Source organism: Typopeltis vanoorti, chromosome 2 (genome assembly GCF_054136105.1).
Source record: "Typopeltis vanoorti isolate ZY-2024b chromosome 2, IOZ_Tvanoo_1.0, whole genome shotgun sequence".
Classification (NCBI taxonomy): Eukaryota; Metazoa; Arthropoda; class Arachnida; order Uropygi; family Thelyphonidae; genus Typopeltis; species Typopeltis vanoorti.
Window position 1 is genome coordinate 19,824,454 of NC_143550.1, and position 18,159 is coordinate 19,842,612.

General features: G+C 37.8%; 1 protein-coding gene across 1 annotated transcript in view; it reads right to left on the reverse strand.

Moving 5' to 3' along the window:
• LOC150108861 (pre-piRNA 3'-exonuclease trimmer-like) overlaps positions 1-18,159 on the reverse strand; it is a 509,147-nt gene that overhangs the window by 261,509 nt on the left and 229,479 nt on the right. The window contains exon 13 of the mRNA XM_090403827.1: positions 14,910-14,979. Within this exon, the coding sequence (XP_090259953.1) occupies positions 14,910-14,979 (70 nt within the window). The remainder of the gene's footprint in view (positions 1-14,909; positions 14,980-18,159) is intronic.

An 18,159-nucleotide genomic window follows, 5' to 3' on the forward strand; every position in this document is an offset into this window, starting at 1 on the left:
AAAAATACAATAAAAAGGAAGTAAAAAAGGAGAATCAAAGGATATTTAAAGAAAGCTGAATATGGTGAGAGAGAGAGAATAGCTCTGGATTAGAAGAGAATATTTCTGAAAGATGGAAATTTCAGGAAAAAAGTCAGTCAGAAAAAGTGGGAAGCACATTTTTCTCAAATTAGCTGATAAATTTTCTTTCAACGGAACTAAGTTGAAATGTGGATAAAACTGTTAGGAAGGCAATACATAAGTTTTTCTGAAGTAACAGACAGACACTTTAAAATGCATTCAACAGTACACACTTGTTCTAGATAGATACATGGTTTAAACATGGAAGAAATTGACCTTTTTGTGTGAGTGTGTGTGCTTAAAGCTCCAGAAGAAAATGAAGGAGCTTCAAAATCACCTTTGTGTTGTATTTCCAAGGAAACAGAAGAGGAACTAATATATGTTTAAAGGAGACATTAAAGAAGAAACAATCACATTCAAGATATGATGCAATTATTATTATTTATGGGAATTTAACCTAACTAAATTTCCATGACCAACTGTTCAGAGAAAGGGGGGGGGGGGGGAAAAACCAATGCTTATTAAGTGTAAATGAGATAAGCGATTCTGGTTTCTCCTTTGTTCTTAAAAAATAATCCTTTCATTTTGAACAGATGAAAGTGAAACTAATTTTAACAGGTATTCATAAAATTTATTCTTCCAATGTAAAGTTTATGTGTCCTTTTATGAAAATTTATCCATAAGGCTCAATTGTATACATAGCACTTGTGAGAGAGAGAGACACACACACACACACACACACACACACACACACACACACACACACACACACACACTGTTACATCCATACTCATCATAATTACACTGATGTTATTGATTTCTAAATATCATCATCAAATTCCTGCCATGTACCCTCAAGGGGTGTACAGGATATGATAGTACTACATGAAAAAAATTACATCATTACCAACTTCTTATCCACAATTTTTCTCCAAATCAGTCTGTTACTTCTCAAGACTCCAACATTATCAGATCTTATATTTCTATCGTCTAAGGCACTTCGTACCTTATCAATCCACCTGTATCTTGGTCTTCCTCTGGGTCGTTTTCCTGCCAACCTGGCAGAGAACACTTGTTTTGCTAATCTTTCTTCGCCCATTCTGTTTAAGTGACCATACCACCTGAGATTAGCTCTGCTAGCACATTCCTGGATGCTGACAATGTCAAGTTCTTTCCTAATATCCTCATTTTTAATATGATATTGCCGTTGATGTCATCTGTTCATGGCTCTAATCTTTCTCAGGACTCTCATATCTACGGTCTCTAGTCTTTGGTCAAGTGTTTTACTTCTGACCCAACTCTCAGATCCATAAGTTAAAACTGGTTTGAACACTGTCTTGTAAACAGCTAATTTAGTGTTCTGACTAATTTCTCTCTTATTCCATATGAATTTATTCAACTGACTTCCCACTATACCAGCTTTGCTGATTCTGTTGTCTATTTCTATATTTAATTTACCATATTCACTAAAAATCGTGCCTAAGTAGCTGAAATGTTTTACTTGTTCCACAGGTTCTCCATTCACAACACAGTTAACATTTTCAATGATTCTGCCTATTTTAATCGTCTTTGTCTTTTTAATGCTGACCTTCATATCATATCTATTACAACAGTTATTCAATTTAGTCAAGGAATTTTGCAGACTCATAGGATTTATTGATAAGTATAACATCGTCCGCATAAAGCAAAGAGCTAACATTAACATCTCCAATTTTGATATCATGTTTAATACCACTTTACTTCATAATGTGATCCATATAGATAATGAATAACAGAGGGGATAATGTACATCCTTGTCTCATACCAGATTTAACATTAAACCATCTTCCTGTACTTCCTTCAATTCTAACTGCTGACTTACAACTCAAATAAAGACTAAGTATTGCTCGATATAATGCCCCATTGACACCATATAACTGTAGGGTATTTAATAGCTTCTCTCTTGACACCTTGTCATATGCCTTTTCCAAATCGACAAAACTTAAATACAGATCTTTGTTATATTCCCATGCTTTCTCGACTATTTGTCGTAAAGTGAAGATCTGATCCTGACATCCTCAATTTGGCCGGAATCCAGCTTGTTCTTCACCAAGCTTTTCTTCCACAATTCTTCTCAACCGTTTCTCAAGTATACTTGCATAAATCTTGCCAGGAACACTCAGTAGGGAAATACTTCTGTAATTCTCACATTCAGTTTTATTTCCCTTTTTATATATGGGTACTATGAGAGCTCTACTCCAATCATCAGGAATTCGTCCCTCTGTCCAGGCTTTCTGAACTATATAGTGCAGCCACTGTAAGATTCTTATACCACCATACTTCAGCATTTCTGGTCGAATATCATCTACTCCTGCTGCCTTTCCACATTTCAAGCCTTTGATGGCTTTTTCTACTTCAAGTATGGATATGTATTCCTGACTGCATGCCTGGTCAGTGTTTTTTAACACTGTGCTGTCATCACTGCTTGTTTCATTTAGCAGTTTTTCAAACTAATTACTCCATATTTCAAGGATATCTTTTTCTCCTGTTTTCATGTCACCTTTATCATCTCTAACCTCCTTTTACAGCACTCTATCCTCCATTTCTAAGCTTCTTCAACAACCTCCAGAATATTTTGCCACCTTCTTGATATTTATTTTCTATATTCTTGCCAAAGTCCTCCCATAACTTTTGTTTAGCTAGTTTTACACAGTGTTTAACTTTCTTACATTTGTCTCTGTATTCTCTAAGAGCACAAGCTGACTTATTTGCCAGGAACTTTTGATATGCTTTCTTCTTTTCCTTCACTGTCTCTTTAACTTCCTGTGTCCACCATGGAGTTCTAATTTTTCTATTCTTGTAGACAACTTCACCACATGCCTCTCTAGCTGACTCAATCAGGGCTTTCTTCAAGGCTTGCCACTGAATCTCCAAGGTTTGATTCCTGTTCTCAAATTCTTTCATTTTTTCTTCAATAATCTTCATCTATTTTAGTCTACAGTTCATATCTGAGAGCTGCTCAACTTTTATTCACTTTAAAACTTTCTTACATGTTATTCTTTTCAATATGAAATTCAATTTTATCCTGCTCAAAACTAAATAGTGATCACTTCCAATTTCAAATCCTCTGTACACTCTGGTATCCTGCACCAGGGAGAAAACGTCACTATCAACAATAACATAGTCAATGAGACTTTTCTTATTCCTTGCCTCTTCTCTCCATGTGAATTTGTGCACATTTTTATGTTGGAACATGGTGTTAGTAATAACCAGTCCATGTCCTGAGCAGAAATCCAACAGATATTTGCCATTATTATTAGCTTTGCTCTTTTCTCCAAATTTTCCCAAAATATTTTTGTATGTCTGACAATTATTTCTATATATTAAAGATATAAATATACTAAATAAAAATATTGGTAAACTTATTATCATAATAAAAAATCACTAGATATGAATCTGTTTCTTTAACTGGATAAAGTTGGGTTGGGTTAGATGTGAATAAGGCTGTGGGAATAGATTACATATCACTACGTATGCTTAAGGAATGAGCACCACAGTTGGTTATGCCCTTGACCTGGTTATTTAATGAAAGTCTTGCAGTGAGTAGGGTTTCTAAGGAGCAGAAAGAAGGCAAAATAGTACCACTCCACAAGTATGGTTCTAAGATAGAAGGGAGACTTTAATTAGAGGAATATGGAGAGAGGACATAGTGTATGGGAACAAGGAAAGCGAGTTTGTTGAATTTCTGAGAGATAAGTATCTTAAGCAGCATGCGATTGAAGCAACTAGAGGCTTTAATGTTTTGGATTTAGTGATAACTTCACAAGATGTAGTTGTTAATGAGGTGTTGACAATGCCACCAATTGGTGAGAGTGATGATGAAGTACTTGTTTGGGAAGTGATGAAACAAGAAAAGGTCACTGCCAAAAATAGATATGTAGAAGTATAAAGCAGATTATAGGAAGCTCTGTAATCAGTTAACATCAGTACCTTGGGTAGATGAGCTGAGCGGAAAAGATGTTCAAAATGCATGGAAACTCATAAGGCAGTATCTGACAAAAGCAGTGTATGATTGCATACCGATGGTTAAGCGAGTAAATAGGGTGGGAGTAAAATAGATGAACAGTGAAATCAAGCAAGCTGTGCTGGCAAAGAAAATGTTTGGAGCAGATACAAGACAGGTGGTGGTGATCAGATCCATGAAAAGTATAAGGTGCAGGCTAGAAAAGTGACAAGCATGGTAAAGAAAGAAAAGGTGCAGTATGAGAGGAGATTGGTTGGTCAGGCCAAGGTGAACTCGGGGGGATTTTTCCGCTACATGGCAAGCAAGTGGAAGAATAATTATGGCAGACTAACATTGGTGGATAGTCATGGCAGTAGACTAACAGCTGCAAAGGATATAGTGGAATTATTGAACGAGCACTTTATCAGTGTATATCATACTGGTATAAATTATCCAGTACAATATATAGAAGAGAGGCAAGTATTGTCTTGCCTCTCTTCTATATATTGGAAGTGAGAATTGGAAGTGAAAGAAACAGAGGTGTATCAGATGTTGGTTGGGTTAGATGTGAATAAGGCTGTGGGAATGGATGACACATCACTATGTATGCTTAAGGAATGTGCACCACAGTTGGTTATGCCCTTGACCTGGTTATTTAATGAAAGTCTTGCAGTGGATGGGGTTCTAAGGAGTGGAAAGAAGAAGCAAAATAGTTCCACTCAACAATCATGGTTCTAATACACAAGTATCCAACTATAGGCCCATCTGTATACCTCCAGTGGTGGTCAAGATGTTGGAGAGATTGATAAGGAATGGAATACAGAATTGGGTTGATGGACTTGGCATCCTTTATGAAGTTCGGCATGGATTTGTAAAGTTTAGGTCTTGTTTCAGTGATTTACTTGCATTTTATAAGGTGATGGGTGTGTTATATAAGGGGGAATCATATACAGCAATATTCTTAGACTCTGCAAAAGAATTTGATATATTATCACAAGTTGGTGTACAAGCTGCAGAGGATGAGAATAGACAGTATATTGGTTAGATGGATAATAGATTGGCTCTCTGAATGATACCAGAAGGTTTGTGTATGATGGAACAGTGTCTCAAAAAAGAAGGGTAACCAGTGGCATGCCCCATGGTTCTGTTCTTGTGCCTCCAGCTGTTTAACTTGTTTGTAAACGATATATCATGTGGACTGACTATGGATCTTCAGTTGTTTGCTGATGATGCAAAGTTGGGAAGAATTATAAGTAGCACTCATAATTCTATATATATATATAATAAAGAACCAAAAGGCTTAACCTTTTGGTTCTTTATTATAGTAAATACTTTTATGCACTGACCGAGAGTTCGTTATGAAAAATACACCTTACGACGTTTCGAGTCCCTTAGTATTGCAAAAGGGTTTTTGCTCTTTTAAGATTTCTGCCTGGTCTCTGAAGATGAACCAACCAGTTCGAAACAGATGTCAGGCCAGTGAAACCTAAAAAATGAACCAAATTAGAAAGCAAATATATGAATACCTGGCAGCACGCATGTTTTCTAAGGTGGTCCATGCTAGGGCGACTCGTAAATGCCAGCAGGCGTATTTCCGTAAGCTCTCTGATCAACTTACTTTTGACGAAACTTTCATAGTTTCTACATTCGGCTTTGAAATGATGCTGGATCTAATATCCACTTGATTTATATATATATATATATATATATTTTTTTTTTAATATGTTAAAATAATTTTAATATGTTAAATATATTAAAATGTTTAATATATTTAAAAGTAGCTCAGGCGTGAATTTTATACTTGGTTTTAATCCTTTTCCCAAGGAAGCAAAACAAAGTTTTCCATGTGACATATATTCATGCCTGAGCTACTTTTAAATAGACTAATAACTTCATATCACTTGCCTTAGTATATATCCCATAGTGCAAAGCACACTCCCCTTTGGACGTGTATAATGTAATGCACAATGGGAAGGGCCACTACCCAGACTGGTTTTGAACTTTATTGAGATTCCATCAAACTCCCACTTCGACGTTGGGGTCTTTCACGAAAAAACTGTGGATTATTTCTTGTTCCACTTTTACACCATATCAAGATATGTTGGTTATCTGATTGCAGATTAAACCTGGACTCGTCACTAAAAAGTACATGAGCCCAATCCTCATTTGTCCAATTGTGGTGTTCCTGTGCCCAAATTCTTCAGGCTCTTTTGTGATTTGCAGTAAATGGAATGCAAACCATTGGTCTTCGAGCATATAAACCTATGACATGAAAATGATTTTGAACATTTCCCATCTCCAGAAAGCGATTCCAAAGTCTTAACATGATTTTGTATACGCAGTTGCATGTTCTACACTGCTGTATATTAAGAATATTTTAAAATAAATGTGTTACATTTGTAAATTATTTTACGCTTTAAGATACATGATAAACTTGAGTGACAACTTGCTGCATTTGTCCAGCTTCTAATTGACCAATGGCTCTCCAAGTCATGGATTCCAGGATATCATGTTGCTCTGCCATTTTTAACAAAATAATGGATGGTAGGTGACACAAATTTACAATTGAAGTGATAATTATGCACTGTGGAAGTGAGCGCAACAAGCCAAGCTTTTATACCCCCCCCCATGCTAATAAGGCTAAGACACATTTCAACAAGTCTTAACATGATTTTGTATGCAGTTGCGTGTTCTACATTGTTGTATATTAAGAATATTTTAAAATAAATGTATTACATTTGTAAATTATTTTTATAACTTTATAATTTACTAGAAAACCAAAATATCCCCTAATTGTTTTGAGCAGTATATATATATATATATATATATCTCATATCAGTATAAAATTTCTTGGTATCATTAGTGTATAATAAAGCTAAGATAAAAATCTTTCTACATCTTTTTCTCATCCAGAGATTTTTATTAATAAGGTCAAGCACTTTTTGTCTACTTGTATAAGAGATATATATGACTTCTGCTTTACTTCAACCTTGGTATCTCTCCCAGGTCTGGTTCCCACTGATGAGACCTCAATAAAGGTCGAAACTGGTCTGGGTAGTGGCCCTTCCTATTATGCATTGCATTATACATGCCCAAAAGGGGGTGCGTTTTGCATTATGGGATACATACTAAGACAAGTGATCTGAAGTCATGTACGCCTCTATGTACAAGTAGCTCAGATGTGAATATGTGTCACATGCAAAACTTTGTTTTGCTTCCTTGGGAAAAGGATTAAAACCAAGTATAAAATTTTTTCGTATCTTTAATGTATAATAAACCAAGGGGAAAACTTTCTACATATTTTTAATATATATATATATATATATATATATATATATTTTTTTTAAAGATAGTTAAGTATATTTATTATACAAATCTAAAAATGTCGTGCAGTCTGTCTGAGTCTGATAACATTTGGCTGAGTATATAGGGCTCAGCTAGATAAGTAAAAATGTCATTTCTTGTGTGAAGTACTTGCACTCCATCAGAATATGACTAATGGTACGACAGGTGTTTCATTCCCACACATGGGTGTCATCAGCACTCAGTAAATAAGAATGTGCGAGATGACTGTGATCAATGTGGAGCTTAGCAAGAACAACTTCCTCTCTTCTGTTTCTATGCTGACTAGGCTGCCAGTACTTAATTTCAGGCTTAATCTCACACAATTTGTTTGCCAGTGCTTCCTGTCAGGAGTACTGCCATTCGACAATTAACTTTGATTTTATAACTTGATCAGTATAAGGGACTGTGAAACAATATGTTGAGAAAAGTATGAGTGGATCTAGCAGCTGCAGCTGCGATGTCATTTTCCTTAATTTCAATGTGCCTGGGAATCCAACACAACCGAACATCAAACTTAAGGGCCTTTATTTTGTACAAGAATTGTAGCATCTCACTAAACACAAGATCTGTGTGGATTATACACCAGAGAGGATATAGTCTGTAAAAATCAAAGAGTCTGTATAAATTATACACTTTTGGTAGGAGTTTTCTGTGATATGCACAAGTGTGAGCTGAATGGCATGCAACTCTGATGTATAGTTATTGCAACTGAGTGGGATCTGGTTGGAGATCCCACTCAGAATGTTAGGAGACACAGCAGCACAGCCAACAGAGATCTCTCAGCTTGAACCATCAGTATAGATGGACAAGAAATGAGAGTGGGCTACTCTGTGTGCAGATGAGGGTGTATGAGACTTCCGTAGATGACAAAGTAAGTGGTCGCACAATGGGGTGCAAGTCTGCCATGGAGGAATGCTGTTTTGTTTTGTGCAGGTCAACACTTATGCAAATAGATTTCACAGCCTTTTTAACGTGCATACCAAAAGGACAGATTGCGGTCTCGCGTGTGTGATACAGGACCTCTCAACACAGAAAAGAGACTAGTCCCTGTAGGATGATCTGGAAAGGACTTTATTTTTTGGACATAATTAAGAGACAAATGTTTTCATCTAAGTGATAGATGGGAGTTCATTTGATTCAACATAAAGACTTTGAACATTAAGACTTTTCTCATATCACCATGTGAGAAAAGCACCGATAGCTAATCAGATACAATGATGATGGATCAGGTCCAACCACTGGAGCGTGCTCTCCCATGCAGAACTGTAAACCACAATCAAGCTTTGAACATACAAGTGAAAGTGTATGATAAATGTGGAGCAAGGAACATCGATCAGTACCTCATTCAGTAGAGAAGAGAGTGCAGAAGATGTTCAATGTAATATGCACTTATCTCGAAGATGATGAATGCGTGTAAAGAAAGTTAGATTTCTATCAAAGATGAGTCCCAAAAACTTGGCCTCTGGAACAGGGATAATAGTTTGTCCCCTTTCTTAAATCAGGATTGGGACAGAGAATGCATTTCCTGCAGAAGTGCACTTCAATTGCTTGCTGAAGTTGTCTTTCAATGAATGACCTCTCAAACTGCAGGCGTGACAGCAAATTGTGAAATCGTCAACATAAAGGCAATTGCCTACTGTGAGAGGAAGCTGTTCAGTAATTGAGTTCATTTTAATAGTAAAGAGGGTCACAGTTAAGACAGCGTCTTGAAGAACCTCCTCTTATTGCTAAGATGATGTGCATCCCACTCAGACTTGGAACACACATTTGGACAAAAAGTTCTTAATGAAAACAGGAAGGTATTATCTCATACCAAGATTAAACAGGTCTTTTAATATGCTATATCTCCAGGCTGTGTCATAGGTCTCACATTAATGAAGCATTGTCAACCTGTGACAATGCTTCATTAATGTGTTTGGATGACTGCTTCAGTATTAAATTTTAAGATGGGAAAACATATTCCAATCAACCTGGTCCATTTTCCACCTGGGGATCTATGTAGGAGGACATGGTTCCTTTGAAGACAGTGCTAATAAAAGGAAAATGTTCACTTCCATATATGCTTTCATCAACATCCTATGTGAGCAGTGGGGGAAAAAAAAAAAAAGGCAGGGGGAGCAGATTTTAAGATCGATTGCTGAATAAGAGTGAGTAGGCATATGGAAGAAAGTATTTGCTCTATTATTAATAAAGGAGAGATCATGATTGTTGAACATTCGCTCAATGATAATGACCTCGTGATTTGTGTTAGCACTATCTCACAGAGTGTTTTGACCATTAAAATCACCCATTAGCAGTATGGGGCTGAGGCAGTTGCATTATGAGATTACTGAGTTCCATTTCATTTAATTTAGAACCCAATGATAATTTATCACTTAACTGTAATCGAATCTGCACAGTGGGGGACAATGTGTTTGTTTTAAGATACTGTATATTAGAAAACAATAATGAAGGAGAATGCTATATTTGGTTGGTATATTTTACACCTTTGAATTACTCAAAGGTGTAAAATTTAGAAGAGAAGGACGAAGCTTACCTCCTTCAACTACAATACTGTTTCCCATTGTTAATATGGATGAAAAAGTTATAACGTATCAAAAATTATATATTAAAAACTTGTCTATATTATATATAAAAACTTGCCTACCATGTCAGTTCACACTTCATGCACACAAAACAAATAAAACTTTGAAATCAAAAACAAAAACTCATGACAAATGACAACGTTCAATTGGATTGGTTGAAACAATAACCAATCACAGCCTCTAGGTGCTATTGTCTCAAAGCTCACCCTGTCTCACCTTCTGAGAGGTTTAAAACTACCAGGATGCTAAGAATTTGACTCACTGCACCATCTGTACATCTTTTAAAAGGGCTCAAAGGTATATGTATTTTAAACACACACTCGGGCTATTAACGTGAATGTGATGCAATGTTTACACATTGAAAAGTGTCCTCTTCATGAAGCATTAGCATATTGTGTTTACTTTTAGGAATCATGCAAAGTCTGGAAACAATTAGAGAAGTCTTTGATGAGAATAAATACAAAAATATAATATCAGTGATATTGCTATTCTGTGGATGAGCACTGCACACCTAGCACACTCTGAATATTTGTCTGATATATATATATATATTACATTACAAGACATATTACATTATTCTTGTTGAGAGGCTTATACGCTGGTTATACATGATAACTAATAATTAAGGAATTGACAGCGTACACTAGAAATATAAATTAAATAAACTTTAATATATACTTCCCGATATTTCGGCAAACATCATGTTGCCATCTTCTTGGGAACTTATTACAAAGACAAGTGCACACAAGTACTACATAACAGCAAATGAGAACCGAAGCTAGGAAGCTAACGTTTTCCTAAAGTCCTGATGGTGCTACCTGGCGGGCTATATTGGCAGTTCTTGGCCTTTGGGCTGAAGTTCTTCTGATAAATGTTTCCCAAATTTGGGGCAGTCTCATGCATCCAAATTTGTTGAGGTTTGGCATGTTCCTAAGGGCTGAGGCTGATTCCATGAAGAGTCTTTCATATTTGAATTTGCTGCGGTGTACTGTGGCTTTCTTCCATCTTATTCTGTGGCGAGTATCCAGAGCGTGGTCTGCAAGCCCAGAGTGGCTGTACTTGTAAAATCGGATGTAATCCTTGTGTTCTGAGATTCTGATATTTGCTTTCCTGCCTGTTTGGCCAAAGTAGGGCAGTTTACAGCTGCAAGGGACCTGGTATACACCAGGTAGGTCTAGGGGAAGTGGTTGGACTTTAGTGGAGCGGATAAGGGATGCCAATTTTCTACGTGGTCTGTAACAGGTGGTCAAGTCATGTTTTTTTAAAATTTTGTTGATTTTTTCCAAGGTGCCTCGGATGTAGGGAATGGTGTTGGATTTAGAGTAATCTTTTTTGTGAAGGGGAGGGAGTGGTGGGTTGTGGATAACTGGGTTAAGTATTTTTTGGATTCTTTTGGGGGGGTAGCCATTGGCTGAGAAAGTGTCAAGGATGTGATTTAGTTCAGTGGTTAGGGCTTGATCATTTGAACAGATTATTTTTGTCCTGTTGAATAGTGTCTTAATAACTCCATATTGTTGTGAGGGGGGGGGGGTGATGGGATTGTTGGTGAATGTATCTGCCTGTATATGGGTGGGTTTTCTATAAACTGAGAAAACCAAGGTTCCATCAGGTTGGCGGGTGACTAGCGTGTCCAGGAAGGGGAGGTTATTGTTTTCCTCTTTTTCCATGATGAACTTGATTCTAGGGTGTTGGTTGTTTAAGTGTGTTAGGAAGGAGAGGAGTGAATCCGGGCCATGTGGCCAAATAGTGAACACATCATCAACGTAGCAAAGCCATATGGTAGGTTTTTGTGGGGGCTGAGTTTAAGGCTTTCTCTTCAAAAGTCTCCATAAAGAAGTTAGCCAAGGGTGGGGAAAGTGGTGAACCCATGGCTGTCCCCTCTATCTGTTTGTAGAATTTTTCCTGCCAAACGAAATAGCCTGAGTTCACTGTAAACTGAAATACGGCTGAAATATTGGGGAGAAATTTAGTTTGGATTAATCTAAGGTTTCTTTGAGGGGGACATTCGTGAATAAGGAGGAGACGTCAAAACTGACCATTATGTCGGAGTGTATGGTTTTCTATACTGGCTTTGAAGTGGGCTGAGTTTTTTATGTGTGATGGTGTGTTTCCAGTATAGTGCGAGAGCGCTTTGGCTAAATGCTTGGCTAGTTTGTAAGTGGGGGAATCAATGCCATCCACTATGGGACGTAATGGCACATTTCCTTTATGTATTTTTGGGAGTCCATATATGCGGGGGGGTCTAGAGTTATAGGGTTTCAGTCTGTTGGTAATCTCCACAGGCCAAGAAGTAACCTTCTTAAGGAGCCTATGGAGTTTTCTAATTTGAGAGTTGGTGGGATTATACTCAATAGGGATGTAAGTGGATCGATCTAATAGTAAATCCTTGAGCTTTACTATTAGATCGATAGTAAAGTAAAGAGGAAAACAATAACCTCCCCTTCCTAGACACACTAGTCATCCGCCAACCTGATGGAACCTTGGTTTTCTCAGTTTATAGAAAACCCACCCATACAGGCAGATACATTCACCAACAATCCCATCACACCCCCCTCACAACAATATGGAATTATTAAGACACTATTCAACAGGATAAAAATAATCTGTTCAAATGATCAAGCCCTAACCACCGAACTAAATCACATCCATGACACTTTCTCAGCCAATGGCTACCCCCCCCCCCCAAAAAAAAAAGAATCCAAAAAATACTTAACCCAGTTATCCACAACCCACCATCCCCTCTCCTTCACAAAAAGATTACTCTAAATCCATCACCATTCTCTACATCCGAGGCACCTCAGAAAAAATCAACAAAATTTTAAAAAAACATGACTTGACCACCTGTTACAGACCACATAGAAAATTGGATTCCCTTATCCGCTCCACTAAAGACCAACCACTTCCCCTAGACCTACCTGGTGTATACCAGGTCCCTTGCAGCTGTAAACTGTCCTACTTTGGCCAAACAGGCAGGACAGCAAATATCAGAATCTCAGAACACAAGGATTACATCCGATTTTACAAGCACAGCCACTCTGGGCTTGCAGACCACGCTCTGGATACTCGCCACAGAATAAGATGGAAGAAAGCCACAGTAATACACTGCAGCAAGTTCAAATATGAAAGACTATTCATGGAATCAGCCTCAGCCCTTAGGAACATGCCAAACCTCAACAAATTTGGATGCATGAGACTGCTCCAAATTTGGGAAATATTTATCAGAAGAACTTCAGTCCAAAGGCCAAGAACTACCAATATAGCCCACCAGGGGGCACCATCAGGGCTTTAGGAAAATGTTAGCTTCCTAGCTTCAGTTCTCATTTGCTGTTATGTAGTACTTGTGTGCACTTGTCTTTGTAATAAGTTCCCAAGAAGATGGCAACGTGACATTTGCCGAAATATCGGAAAGTATATATTAAAGTTTATTTAATTTATATTTCTAGTGTACGCTGTCAATTCCTTAATTATTAGTTATCACATATTACATTACATTTTTTTTTCAGAATATCTACTGAATTTCTGTTCAAAAAACGGATTAGTCATCATCACTAACATTAGGTTCCAATATAAATGTGCATAAATTCACATAAAATAAGGTTAGTGCTGATATCTTTACATAGGTTCTGCATATGAGTTATACAACAGAGTTGAAAATAGGAAATTGTCAGCATTTAATTTTTAACAGGATATAAAGGAAGAAACAATTATTCATACAAAAATTCTACTGGATTATCATATTTTTTATGGGATTTTTTTATATTTTTTTAAAGCATTAAAGTATCACTATTATAAAAATGATATGGATTCAGTGATACTAGTACGACACTATACAATAAAAATAAAGAAAAACTGTATTTACTAAAATAAAGAGTCAAAAGGCTTCTCTTCAGCGATGCAAAATTATATAAGTGGATGTTAGATCCAGCATTATTTCAAAGCCAAATGTAGAAACCATGAAAGTTTTGTAAAAATAAATTGACGAGAGAGCTTACGGGAATACATTCACAGGCATTCATGAGTTGCCTTAGTGCAAACCACTTGGAAAACATAGGCGTGCCTATATATTCACTTTCTGTTAGTCCATTTTGATAAGGTTTCACTGGCCTGACGTTTCAAACTGGTTGGTTCTCCTCAGAGACTAGACAGAAACCTTAAGAGAGCAAAAACTCTTTTTCAGTACTAAGGAACTTGAAATGTCGGAGAGGTGTGTTTTATGCACTGCCCGAGAGTTCACTTACGAAAAATACACCTCTCCGACATTTCAAGTTCCTTAGTACTGAATGAGAGTTTCTGCACTCCTAAGGTTTCTGCCTGGTCTCTAAGGAGAACCAACCAGTTCGAAACAGCTGTCAGGCCAGTGAAACCTTATCAAACTGTTTTGTATTGAATAACAGAAGTTCCCAGTAAAATTTCAAATTATATTTTTCATTATAAAATAATTTTAATGAGCATGTCCTTCTATATACTAAGATAGTGTCATATTTGAAGCTGGGCAAGAGCGTGGTTGACAAGGGTGTTAGAGCTAGGTTCTTTACTTGGAGAGTGGTAAATGAGTGGAATAAGCTTCCAGAGTCTGTTGTGGGTGCTACGACCGTGAATGAGTTCAAGGCAAGGTATGATAGATACTGTGTGAATGTTGAATAGTTGTTCTTGACATGATGTTAGGGCCTCCCTCGACGAGTCTGTCGACTCCTTGGAGTTTCCCGGAACAACAACAATAATAATAATAATTTCAAAGTCATTCTGTATTAACCTCCATACCGGCCGATGTGGATGAAATAGTGACACCAAATTGCACTTCTTATCCATGTTATTCAATGGGTGTTACAGCTTTGTATCCAGATTTTGCTGAACGTCTATAGACGTCGTGGTCGGTTGGGGGGTTAAACACTTAAATTCCATAAATTTTAATTCAATAAGAAACAGTGAACACTTACTTGGTAATGGCTTATAAAACTGATTATACATTGAAAGCAGATCCATCAGCATATTATGTCCAACAAGTGGCTGTAAAAAGATTTTATGAAAATATTAGCCAAGTTTCTCCACAAAGTATTTATTCATACAGAAAAATTCTTTCACTAGATAAATAATACAACTGAATCTAAGTAATGGGAAAGTCAAGCAATTGGGGTGGAGGGGATCAATACACAGCTGACTCTCATTGTAAAACACTTATCTCTCTTTTACTATAGAAAATGAGAGCAGAGCAGTATTAGCAACAAATAAAGTATGAAATACCTCCAACCAAATTCTCATAGTTACAATGTTATTCTAAAAAAATTCATTATTTTTTTAGAATAACTTTTCATAATAATTTTTTTTATTATGTGACACCTCCAGGGAGTGCAAAGACTCACTAAGGGAGGTTGCCAACTCTACAGTACTCTGTCTCCACCACTCATTCCACCAGCTACAACTAACTGCAACTATACCAACCATCTACCTCCCGCCACTAGTATTTCCACATACAATCACAAAGATCTGTGCCCACGGCAGGATTCGAACCCACAGCCTTTTGGCTGGAGAGTAGATATGCTAACCACTCGGCCAACCAGGCTGGTGAGAGACCTCCAGGGAGTCAGGGCCTCATAAAGGGAGGCCACATACTACATTCATCAGTTATCATACTTGTTGAATTCCTTAGCACTGCATGGTAGGAAACACAGGTGGAAAAGGACACATGACATAGCGAGAGTGAATGTGTGTATATTGTGATGTGGATGGAGAAGTTGAGACTGAGTGAATATACATGGTAAGCAGTGATAAAGGTGATTGGGCAAGTGGCTTGGATAGGACTGGTTACAGACCAAAAAATTGAACTGCTGTGTTTGTTTACAAATGCCAGAAGTATCAGAAATAAGAGAAATGAATTGGCTTCATTGAATGAGTTTATTTGCCCTGAAACTCTTGGAATAACTCCCTCCATCTCTTCTTCGGCTGCCCATGCTTCCTCCTTCCTTGCACATCCATCTGCATGACCCTTCTCCCCACATATTCGTCCTCCCTCCTCATCACATGAACAAACCATCTCAACCTTGCCTCCTGTATCTTCGCTTCTAAGTTTGTAACTTTCACTGTTCCCCTCACATAGTCATATCTCAGACGATCCTTTCTAGTCACATCATACATCCACCTAAGCATTCTCATCTCTGCTACTTCCATCCTGCTGATGTTATTTTTCCTCAGGGCCACAGTTTCTATAGCATACGTCATAGCTGGCCTCACTACTGTCCTATACATTTTGCCTTTCAGATTGATCGGCACCCTCTTATCGCATAACACTCCAGCCATCTCCCTCCAGTTCCTCCAACCCGCTTGTATCCTGCATCCCACTTCCTTCTCAGCTCCTCCATCTTCTTCCACTGTTGAACCTAAGTATCTAAAGTCCCTAATCTTCCTGATGATATTTCCTTCCAGCTCCAGATCTGTCTCCTGGCTGACGTCCACTGTGCAACACATATACTCTGTCTTACTTCTACTCAGTCTCATACCTCTCTCTCTTCCAGTACTTTTCTCCATCTTTCCAGTTTAGTTCCCACTTCTTCTCTTGAATCTGCACACAGCAAGATGTCATCTGCATACAACATTGTCCAAGGCACATCTTCTCTCACCTCCTCCGTCACCACCTTCATCACAATGTTAAACAGAAACGGACTTAATGCTGACCCTTGCAAGCCAAATGTTACTTGAAAACTTTCTGTCTGTCCCAGACAGAAAGTTTTCAAGAGACAAATGTTCGGACCTGTCTGTCCCAGACAGGTCCGAACATTTGTCTTCACATTTCTGTACATTTCCCACACCAACCTGACATATTTCTCCGGAACCTTCTTCTCCCTCTGACACCTTCAGACTTCTTGCTTTGGCACTCTATCGTATGCTTTCTCCAGATCAATAAATGCCAGATATAGCGCCCGTTGTTTCTCTCGAAACTTTTCCATCATCTGGCGTAACCCAAAGATAGCATCTGTTGTTCATCTACCAGGCATGAAGCCAAATTGTTCCTTTACAATCTCCACCTCCTTCCTCAATCTTCCATCAAGAACCCTTTCTAGAATTTTCATTGTGTGGGACATCAACTTTATTCCTCTGTAATTTTTACAGTCTTGTGCATCCCCTTTACCCTTATAGATGGGGACAAGAGTACTTTCACTCCATTCCTCGGGTATATTTTCCTGTTGGGAAACTTTCATGAACAGGTCCCACAGCAGGTCAATTCCCTCTTCCCCCAGTGCCTTCCATGCATCCACTAGAATCCTGTCGGGGCCCACCAATTTTCCATTCCTCATCCTCTTCATGGCCTCCATCACTTCCATTTTACTGATGTTCTGCACCATCCCCTCAGAAGGCTACCCATCTTCTCTCTGAGTCCTTGCATTTTCCTCATTCAAAAGTCTCTCAAAGTATATTCTCCATCTGTTTCTTATGTCCACATCCCTCCACGACATCGCTTGGTGTCGCACTGATTTGATCGTTGGCTTTTGAGAGCTCCTGAAAAGATTAGTAGTATTTTGTGTTAACTTTGGCAATTTTACTAGAATTTTAAGTAGTATTGTTTGCTTTTTTTTTTCTTGGGTGTGTCTGTGCAATTTTTGTGTGTTTTCTGTTATTTTAAGTATTATTTTTAAGATAGCGTACATATGGCACCGATAAAGAAAAAAATGGCGGCCAGGTCGCCATGTTTGTTTAAGAGTTTTGATGTAAATGAATTTATGCAATGTGCTGTCTGTGAGATGTATGCTTTGCGAAGATCGGTGGGAGTCTGGTTAGAGGGTGATAGTGGAATTAATATGTGCAGAAAGTGTAAGGAGAATGAGGATCTCAAGCGTGTTTCGGGTGGCGAGAGTGATATCGTTAACGATAGTCAGAATGTAGAAAATGGCGGTGTGATAGAGAATTACGTGATAGTGCCAGATAGGTGTGAGAGCGTCATTGAAAGTGTAAATGAAGGTAGAAATACAGAACGAATGGATGATTTGATTGATAATGAAAATGGTGAGATAAATGCGAGTAGTGAAATTGCGCATTTGAACGGTGCGATACACAGAGCGAAAAGGCAACTGGAGCATATAGAAAGATGTGTGCTGAATGTACTGACTAATGACTGGTGTAAGTCTGTGACGACAAATAATAGAATGTTCGTAAACGTCAATAAAATGAAGGAGCGAGTGCTGTATGGGGATTCGC